The 11,284-nt window shown below is 38.8% G+C and overlaps 1 protein-coding gene across 1 annotated transcript; it reads right to left on the bottom strand.

Annotated features, from left to right (window-relative positions):
* Nucleotides 1–2,591: 2,591 nt before the first annotated feature.
* On the bottom strand, nucleotides 2,592–10,720 carry LOC112056847 (proton-coupled amino acid transporter-like protein CG1139). The gene is made up of 9 exons (XM_052886975.1): nucleotides 10,709–10,720; nucleotides 10,052–10,188; nucleotides 9,272–9,416; nucleotides 8,082–8,212; nucleotides 7,055–7,290; nucleotides 6,062–6,262; nucleotides 4,589–4,694; nucleotides 3,741–3,957; nucleotides 2,592–2,810 (listed from the first exon to the last, which is right to left on the bottom strand). Exons 1-9 carry the CDS (start codon nucleotides 10,718–10,720, stop codon nucleotides 2,613–2,615), a joined length of 1,383 nt encoding a protein of 460 aa, XP_052742935.1. The 3' UTR covers nucleotides 2,592–2,612.
* Between the last annotated feature and the right edge of the window lie 564 nt (nucleotides 10,721–11,284).

Raw genomic sequence — 11,284 nt, 5'->3', positions numbered from 1 at the left:
TAAAGTTGTGCATTGGCAAGTCCATCACAGTCTTGGGGATCTTGTTATAGAAGAGTACACCCAAACTCACAAAAGATTTTTTAACTCTTTGGAGACGATATGCAGAAATAACTAACTTATGCCCGTGTCTAGTAAGACGTGGGTTTAAATCTCCTTTTCGTTTGTACAAATTAATATTTTGTCTTACATAAACTATACTGTTATATATATACTGACAGGCTACTGTTAAAATGCCTATTTTTTTAAACTTTTGACGAAGGGACTCGCGTGATTTTAGTTGATATATTGCTCGAATTGGTCTTCAATCTCGATTCTCAAAAAATATAAGTTTAAGGTACCTTCATCATTGTCAACTCACTATTGAGCACGAATCTCATCTCAGAATGAGAGGTTAGGACTTAGTCGCTGGCCCAATGCGGATTGGCAGACTTCACACACGTAGAGATTTAAGAAAATTCTCCGGTATGCATCAGGTTTCCTCAAGATTTTTTTTCTTCACAGTTTGAGACAAGTGATGTTTTGACGGCCTCCGTGGCGCAGTGGTAAGCGCGGTGGATTTACAAGACGGAGGTCCTGGGTTCGATCCCCGGTTGGGTCGATTGAGGTTTTCTTAATTGGTCCAGGTCTGGCTGGTGGGAGGTTTCAGTCGTAGCTAGTACCGCCAAGTGATTTAGCGTTCCGGTACGATGTCGTGTAGAAACCGAAAGGGGTGTGGATTTTCATACTCCTCCTAACAAGTTAGCCCGCTTTCATCTTAGAATGCATCGTCACTTACCATCAGGTGATATTGTAGTCAAGAGCTAACTTGCCTGTACTCTAGGTTGTGATGATAACAATGATCATCATCATCTCCTTACCCTTATCCCACTTAAGTGGGGTCGGAAAAATATATCAATCTTTTCCATTCGTCTCTATTACTCGTCAACTCATCATCCACTCCTTTTACACACATGTCCTCTTTCACACAATCCAACCATCTTTTATGATTATGATGATAACAATGATATTTCAAAAAATATCATTGGATGTTAAGTAACAATATTTCTTGGAATAATGTTGTTTGTATGACCTTAACTTTTGCCATTTTTATCATGAAATATACACACTATAAAAACTATGATATTATTTGGTTTAATTGTATTATGTAAAAACTTTATCTTTATTTAAATTTGACCAATCATCTATTACTATTTTATCTAGGAATTTGTTTACATTGCTTCACTATTTATATGTTATAATCAAGGAACGACTTTTTATGCTAGATAATATATGTTACGTGCTTACAAAATCACCGCAAAAAGTGATACTGATTAAGCAACTCCACACATCACAAACATGCACAATGTTGTGTTTACTTACATTATATATTTGTGTATATATAGTGTTTACACTTCCTGAACACACAACTCGACATTGTAGACAATTGTTACAAATAGTACTTTCCGCGTCTTTGGTATAGTGTAATTATTTACATAAATACTAGCGGACACGCTCAAGCTTAGCTCTACCCCTAAGATTTAGGGGTTTGAAAAATTATAGATATTGGCCTATTCTCATTGATACCGGATAAGCACAAAAAATTTCATCAAAATCGGTCAAGCCGTTTCGAAGGAGTATGGCAACCTCAGACCAATTATAGAAGGACCTGTATCGCACTTATAGTCACGAACAAATTGTCTGTCATTTTCTGAGGAAAACGAGCTTAGATTTTGAAAGAAAGAAAGAAATAAAGAAAATTATTTTATTTGGACACACACACACACACAAACATAATACACAAAAGACAACAAATACTTTAAAACTAAAGAAAGTAATTTTAAAAATATAGTGAACTAATGAATTAGAGATATTAAACTAATAAAACTAAATTAAATCCAAAAAAAAAAATATATAAAAAAAAAATGAAAAATTTTGTATATATCTTATACTAAACTAGAAGTTTTTGCCCGTTTTTTACACAACTCAATTACACAAAAAGGTATTTTACGGAGCTCTTTAACCGACGAACACGATTACAACTATTTAAAAACATCGATTCTATAGAGACAGTTTTTATAATCGCATTAGATCGTTGATCATATACTTTGACAGAAAAGTGACGTCTAGCGAGACAGGTCCTATACAATAATTGGTCTGAGATGGCAACGAAAACTGTGACACGAGAATTTTATATATTATATATGCTATCTGAAAAACCCTCATAATGGTCAAATAAATTTTTCTGAGGTACCCTAAAAATAAAAGAAAAATTAACTAAATATTTTTAATAGAAATAAAACAATTATAACATTTAAAAACACAACGATAATTAAATAATATTAATATACATTAGTAACATCAACATTCATCATTATAAACCCATATGTGGCTCGACTCTCCTCTCAAAGTGAGAGGGGTTAGGCCAATAGTCCATCACGCTGGCCCAATGCGGATTGGCAGCTTCAACATTAGTAGACTATCAGTGGAATTCATAGACGTTGTAGGGGCACCCCCAGGGGATCATTCAACCGCTGAGTGTTGAATTTCAACTTTTGTTTGAAAATTTGACACTCAGCGGCGAATGATCCCCTGGGGGAGTCCCTACAACGTCTATGAAATCCACTGTGTCTAAGCTAAAAGGACTCCGCAATGAGTCCCCTAATGTTAGTGATAGATCCCACGACGAAGAGTATCAGTCCGAAGACAGTGATGAGGATGTACCTCCAGAGCCTCCACTTGCCCGGGCCCAGACCAGGGTCGGTCCAGTCCAGGCACAGTTCTATGAACGCAGGGTAAATGAAACCGAGGTTCGATATGCAGAACGAACCGAGCTGTGGAAAACAAAACAATCACTATTTTTTCATTTTTTTTTTATAATTATTCTCTACAAGTTACCTGATGGTAAGTGACGATGCAATCTAAGATAGAAGCGGGCTAACTTGTTAGGAAAAAGATGAAATTTACACACCTTTCGGTTTTTACACGACATTGTACCGGAACGCTAAATCGCTTGGCGGTACGTCTTTGTCGGTGGGGTGGTAACTAGCCACGGCCGAAGCCTCCCACCAGCCAGACCTGTACCAATTAAGAAAACACAGGGGGATCGAACCCAGGACCTACGTCTTGTAAGTCCACTGCGCATACCACTGCGCCACGGAGGCCGTCAAAATCAATCTAAATATATAATAGGGTAGTTGACTCATATTAAATTAATGATAAACAATATTAATTTCGTATAGTATCTACATGAAATAGGGGTCCGAAATATATCGATTTCAATTAATAAAAGTTAAGGATTTGTTATAAAACGCAATTTAAAAATCACGTTTTTTCAAATTGCCAAACGTTGTCGTCCATTTTGTGACGTTACAATGTTACTTGATGTACTAAACGTCAAACTAAAGAGTAACTTTTGTCTAAAGCTCCGTTTGATTATTGGATTAGTTATCGTGACGTCATGAAACAGTTGAAATATCATGGCCGACAGCGTTTTGGCTCGTATTGTCAAATAAATATTTATAAATTAAAATTTTTATGTAATCGCATCAAAATTATCAATTTAAGACCATTTAAAAAAAAGTGTCAACTAGCCTATTGGTTATACAGAATTCGAATTTCATAGATAAGCTAGGTACTCAGATAGATACATAACCTTCTTGCAATAAAGGTATCCATGAGGATTTCCCCACGTAAAAAAAAAAAGGTACTCAGATAGATAATGCAAGCAAGTTAAAAGGCGTTTTATTTGCAAAAATTCTTACCAATCCAATAAACTTGGACACATTTGGAAATACTGTAGCAATAATCGTGATTCCACAGATGAAAATAGCTCTGTAGACACGCTCCCAAAACCAAAATTTCTCAGAGTTGTACTTTTTCTTGATGTAGAACCACATTAGTTCAAATGGGAACCAAAAATTCAGGGCATACGTCACGTATATCATGATGGCGAATAAACACTTGAGAAATATTGGAAATCTAAAAAATGGATATTTTATTACGCGCGCAAGAACTAATTTATTACTTTATCTAAAAACAGATAACTGAATAAGGAAACTAGATAGAAATGTTTTTTTTAATATGACCAATATTCCAATTCCCCTCCTGAAAATTATTGAAATTTACATAATGAGATCCTGTAGTCAGGATCTATTTATTCTGTAGTTAGGATCAGTAATATTGGTCATATTAAAAAAATATTTCTATCTCGTTTCCTTCTTTCGTTTCTTTCTTTTTAATTGCAGGATCACAAAAGGTGAGAAGAAAAACGACTAATTTGAAGTTTTGCAGCGGAGTGTCTGTTATATTTTAATTTTAGTCTATGTATACAAGATTTTCATAGACAAAGTAAATGACGTTACTTAAAATTATAATATTACAGATGACATATCTGTTATAAGTTAAAGTCTACACTAGCAGAGTATAAGGTTCGACCACACTATCAACAAAGTCATTCTTTGGCGTTAACACCTCCAACTAGTCGGGAAAGACTGTATTAGGAGTGGGTACGACAATAGACCAACGGGGCGGGGATCGAACCACCGCCGATGATGAGTTCGACCACTCTTACCGTTGAGCTGTAGGCTTTAATTAATACAATAATACTTACGGTGACAAAGGAAAGTTAATTGTAACAGGCGATCTGCTTCCCTCCCCAAAAGCCCAGTAACCAAAGAAACCAATGGTCACCACAATGCTTACCACTATCGCCATGCCTGAAATTATTAAAAGAACAATTATTTTTTTTAAGATTTTGATTAGTATTAGGATAAAATAAGTTTATTTGATTAAATAGTTATAACACAACAAGTAAATAGATACATAAAAAAAAAAGAAAAATCTATATAACATCGTCGTCATCAACCCATATTCGGCTCACTGCTGTGCTCGAGTCTCCGCTCAGAATGAGAGGGGTAAGGCCAATAGTCCAACACGCTGGCCCAATGCGGATTGGCAGACTTCACACACGCAGAGAATTAAGATAATTCTCTGGTATTATTATTGAGACACGTGATATTTAATTTCTTAAAATGCACACAACTGAAAAGTTGGAGGTGCATGCCCCAGACCGGATTTGAACCCACATCACCGCAATCGGAGGCAAAGGTCATATCCACTCGGCTATCACGGCTATATAACATATTATTAGAAAAATCAATATGATATTGTGCATCAATTACATAAATTCGATAATGGTAATACTGACTAAATAGATAGAGTGCATTTAATCAAACCATAAATTGAGTAAATATTATATTCATACGACTAGTTTTCAAATAAAAAATTACAGCATCAGAAGAACCATTTTACAAAAAATAATCCTCCATTACAAAATAGCGAATTACATATTTTTTCATGACTCCATCAATTTGGGTAATGGGTAAGTAGAATATATTATTATTTACATTTAAACAATATAAATCCAATACGGCTGCTATGCAATTAAAAAGACGGATTACATATTTTTGAGGAGTTACATTGCAACAAGTTATCCCGAAGTAAATGAGAATTAGGAGGTCAATCTAGGAGGATAAAACAAATACTGCGTATGATCAGAGTATTAGGAGCCGAATGTCAATAATCTCCAAAGTATCATAAGAGGAGGAACTGTCTCAATAATCATCATCACCATCATTATCAACCCATATTCGGCTCACTGCTGAGCTCGAGTATCCTCTCGAGAGTGAGAGGAGTTAGGCCAATAGTACCACGCTAGCCCAATTCGGATTGGCAGACTTCACACACGCAGAGAATTGTGAAAATTCTCTGCGTGTATGCAGATTTCCTCACGATGTTTTTCCTTCACCGTTTGAGACACGTGATATTTAAAATCTTAAAACGCACACAACTGAAAAATTTTGAGGTGGTGCCCCGGACCGGATTCGAACCCACACCCCCCGGAATCGGAGGCAGAGGTCATATCCACTGGGCTATCACGGCTCTCTCAATTATCTCAATAATTATCACCATTAAATCATGACATAACTTGACGTTTCAAAAGTGTTTGCTTCAAAAAACTAAAGCCTAATTGAAATTTGAATTCAATACTTATCGAACTACGAAAATACCAGTAAAACATAACCTCCAAGAAGTGCAAGAGCGATCTTCTTCGGTTTCTCCATATTGTTTTCAATAGCCATCACCGCCCCCGTGCCTTCCATACTGAATATACAAACACCCATGAACTCGAATAGTCCAGTCACGGTCTTAAACACTGGCAACTTAAAAGGATCCGGGGGGGAAGATTTGATGCAGTAGTAGACTGTTGCACACGCAACCTTTACTAAAAAAATAACACAGATTATAGAATAATAGGCAGACAGAGCGCACGGAACACGACAGTGTCGTACCCGTCACAAATACAAAATTCAAAAAAGAATACAATTTTGATTCAGTACGACACGAAGCGTCGCATCAGTACCTTTCATAATTATTGCGTGCGCTCCATCTGCCTATTATTGATTAATCTGTAAGCCGGGGAATATTAATTATGTCATTCATAAGGCCGGCCGCATACACTCGTTCACCGTATTCGTTTTCCTAATGTGTAATTTCGATTTGGAATTCTACGAGACTACCGCAAACTTTACGTTTTTCTTCATTCGGATTGTATATCGCAAGGGCTTGCATTCGTTACCTACGCGCGGAATTTATTCCGTTCGAAAAAAAACAAAAAAACGAACATGTATTTTACATTGCTTTCATCATGCATTCGGTTTTCACACACGGAAAACGCATTTGAAAAACGAATCCGGGAAACGAGAGTATGCGGCCGGCCTTAATTAATAATGATTTTATGCATTCGGTTTTTCGTACACGGAAAACGGATGCGGTAAAAAACGAGTGTATGCGACCGGCCTTACCTTCCCTTAAGAAGTTCATCATCATCATCATCATCATATCAGCCTGCAGGACATAGGCCTTTTGTAGGGACTTACAAACATCACGATACTGTGCCACCTGCATCCAGCGAATCCCTACGACTCGCTTGATGTCGTCAGTCCACCTGGTGGGGGGTCTACCAAGAAAAACTTAAGAAGTTATCACTTCGAAAAATCAATATAATACGACGTACATATAATAATATCAGCAACAATAGAAAACGGCGCCAAGTACTTGAGGCTGGTGATCATGCCGATGCACACACAAGGGATGACCAGCAGCAGGATGTACACCCGGAGCGGAGGGTCGCCGGTCAGCACCACGTCGTTGGTGCCCTCCACCAGTTGCTTGATGGTGCGCGCTATCATGATCTGGTACACGCAGCACGAGCCGAACAGGTTGAAGCAGATCGTAAAATCCACCATATACCTGATAAAAAATAAAATGAGTGTGCTTGAGAGTGGGGGAACGCGATGCGTTGCGGCGCCGCAACATTGTTATGTCGTAGCGGTGCCTTAACAGCGTTGGACTGTCTGTAAATCCTTGTGACGCATAAACAACTGAGCGGTGCCGCTCCGACGTCGCAACGCAATCACCCCACCCCGTCTCGTCTCGGTGGTTGCAAGTCTGGTGCGTCGCTGAAGCGCGTGTGTTACTACAGATGTTTCTATTTAAAATGACGCAGCGACACCGCTCTGGCACCGCACCGCCGCCGCAACGCATCGTGTCCTCCGCTCTTAGACAGTTGGTGAGGTAAGGGTGATAATTTTCTTTAACGACTATCAGAAGTTACTAACGCATAACAAAACACGGCAATGTAACACCACCAACTTCCCAACTCCGAGCTAAGAATTTATCTTCTTAGAAGAAAAAAAAACACTTTTTCACATAGCCTGAATCAGGATTAAAGCCCTCGTGGCTCTAAGCCACATAGGCACTGGACCATTAAGGCACTAATTAAAGAGAACTGTCCCTGTAGCCAAGTGACGCGATCCTCTTTCTACCATTGCAAACGCTTCGAAAACTAGAAAAATGTCTGGGAACGACAAATCTTGATCACGTGACCTGTCGAAAGCAAATGTCATTCCACACTTGACTTGGCTAAAGTGCCACTTGGCTAAAGGACAGGGTTGATTAAAACTTGGAGAGATGACTTTAGTTAATTAGTGATTCCATACGATCCTGAAGTCCGCTGGTGTATATCACATTTATATCAGTACCTAAAACACATGCTGTATTTCCGCATAGATTGGAAGGGACCGATCTCCAGCGTCGCCTGCGCCAGGTCAGGGTAGCTCATGGACGGAACCTGCACGCGTCCGTACATCCGCTGTGCTGAGCGAGCTATCATCTGTAACATGTATATATCTTCATCATTATCAGCTTAGTATTAAGAAAGAGGGGATGTAGAGCTTAAACCAGGCACACTTATCGTCATCACCATTATTATCAGCCGATGGACGTCTATTGCTGGACAAAGGCCTCTTGGATAGACTTCCAAACATCACGGTCTCGAGCCGTCAACATCCAGCGGCTTCCTACCACCTGCTTGATGTCCTTTGTCCATCTAGTAGGGGGTAGACCAACAATGAGCTTTCCGGTGCGGGGTCGCCATTCCAACACCGAAGAGCCGATGGTCATTGGGGTGTGACCCCAATGACCATCGGCTCTTCGAACTATGTGCCATGTCACTTCAACTTCTCGACTCGCTGAGCTATTTTGGTGACTTTGGTTCTTCTGCGGATATCCTCATTTCTAATTCTATCATGCAGAGAAACTACAAGCATACATCGCTCTTTCTTTCTAACAAAAGGTGGCAACTGTAAACCGATTAGGAGTTACCCTTAACTGTCCTTCATCTTCATCACCAGGCCACCAATGACAGTCACAGCCCACCTAGGTGAAAAATCATCAACAATTCTTACTAAGCAAGCCCAATCAGAAGATAGCTACTGTAAACCGTTAATGTGGAGTTACATTACCTGTCCTTCGTCCTCATCATCAGACCCGTAATGACAGTCACAACCTATCTTTTTTATCTTAAAAATTCTCGTCGAAGCAAATTAATCAAACCCAAACATAAGGCAGCTGCTGTAAATCGTTGAAGAGTTCCCTCGTCTGTGTTTCGGCTCCATCATCAAAATGACTGTAGACCTTTATTAAATTGTAGTGCTTTAAAGGGCTTTATGAAAAAAGTAAGAAACGGTATAGCGGCCCTTACGATTTTTGAAAGTTCCCCTCAGATTCTGACATGTTGACAATGGACCACCTCAGGAGCATACCCTTTTAAATCGGTCCCGGCGTTTTCCAGTAATGAGGTAACATACACACAAAAAAAAACATAGACTCGTATTGAGAACCTCCTCCTTTTTTTGAAGTCGGTTGAAAATAAAAATGGTTGTTTACTTACATACATAGCATAGCTTATGCAAAACCCGAATACAAGAGTGAGGACAAAAGAAGACCACAGTCCACACATCTTGTAGCTTTCGTGTATGGCCACCACGCCACCACCGAGGCATGTCTTGGCTATGTGGCCGATGGTTTCTATCACACTACATAAACAGACATAAAACTGATCAAAAACAAAATATCATCATCATCAAAATATCAGCCGATGGACGTCCACTGCAGGACATAGGCTTTTTGTAGGGACTTCCAAACATCACGATCCTGAGCCGCCTGCATCCAGCAAATCCTTGCAACTCGCTTGATGTCGTTAGCCTGGTTAACCTGGTGTTAACCAACACTGCGCTTTCTAGTGCGGGGTTGCCATTCCAGCACCTTGGGATCCCAACGTCCTTCGGCTCTTCGAACTATGTGCCCAGATCATTGCCACTTCAGCTTCGCGACTCGCTGAGCTATATCAGTGACTTTGGTTCTTCTGCGGATCTCCTCATATCTGATTCGATCACGCATAGCTCGCTCCATCGCCCGCTGAGTGACTTTGAGCCTTTTAATGAGGTCCATAATTAGCGACCAGGTAAAACGTACCCACCAATATTAAGGTATCATACTTGGTGGAGGTACTGAACAACGTGCAAGGTATATTCCCATACGTTCATCTGCCGTGCTCGAGTAACTACAAAAATCCCCTCTTCGGCTCCCCTGTTATAATCAGTTCCACATTTAAGAAAATTTGAGAAAATAAGCCACTACAAAGATCGTAAACTAAATAATTTTCATTTACTTCGTTCTCTTTTTGGGTTCTCTTTTAGATGCAAAGTCGTAATCCTTCGCTGCCTGTCCAGTAGCCTTGATTTCAAACTTGTGATGTCCTCGTCTTCGATGTTGTGATGTCTTCGTCTGGGATGTTGGCGGACCATTCTAACAAATGTCAATACGTATATAAATAAAATTAATGTATCTGTCTGTGATTTTAGCTATAGACACGTTACTAAAACTGAATCAACCTTTTTTAAAATTTTATCTCCTGGCTAATCTCTGAAACGGCTGAATGAGAGGGGTTATGCCAATAGTCCACCACGCTGGCCCAATATGGATAGGCAGACTTCACACACGCAGAGAATTAAGAACATTCTCTGGTATGGAGGTTTCCTCACGATGTTTTTCCTTCACCGTTTGAGGCACGTGATATTTAATTTCATGAAATGCACACAACTGAAAAGTTGGAGGTGCATGCCCCGGACCGGATTCGAATTCACACCCTCCGGAGTTGGAGGCAGAGGTCATATCCACTGGGCTATCTTCTTTCATCACTACTTAACCCCAAAGTAAGCGTACAGCCTGTGTTAAAGGTATAAAGATAGCGGATTTATCACATATGGTATTCGCTGCAGATGTAACTTTGATCATTGATAATCTACCTAAACACTGTAATACTTACAGTTTCATCCATGTGTTTTCTTTCTAAAATTCTTTATCCGAAAACTAAAATTATAATCAACTTATTTATCAGGCACGATATTCATAACTATTTAATGCACAAAAGAGTGGTATACTCAAAATTATTATTTTTAAACTATTTATTTTTATTTTTAAACTAAAAGTTATTACTATTTGAAAAATATAGTAGACAAGCACAATGTCATACATGTTATACTTACATCTTTTTTATTACTAGCTGCTCAATATCATGACCTCTTTCTTGAAATCATAGATTTTATAGAGTACAGATTACCAGAGTAAAAACCCCGTCTTTCAAAATATCAGAAATCAGTGGCGTAACTAAACCATGTCAAATTCATTGATTCACTTATTTTTTTCAATGTTTTTTTTTCTGAGCTCACGTCTTTGCGGGCTACGACAGTCCTACCACCCTGTAGTTACGCCACTCTCTGATAAAGGCCAATATCTGCAATAGGTACAAAATTGTATAATAACTTCGTAACAATAAATGGTTAAATAAAACCAATTTTTAATATTGTAGACGATTTATATTATTCACAATATACAAACAATA

This window comes from Bicyclus anynana, chromosome 18 (assembly GCF_947172395.1).
Source record: "Bicyclus anynana chromosome 18, ilBicAnyn1.1, whole genome shotgun sequence".
Taxonomy (NCBI): Eukaryota; Metazoa; Arthropoda; class Insecta; order Lepidoptera; family Nymphalidae; genus Bicyclus; species Bicyclus anynana.
Note: the sequence above shows the minus strand (reverse complement) of the source record. Positions and strands in the feature narration are given on the sequence as shown.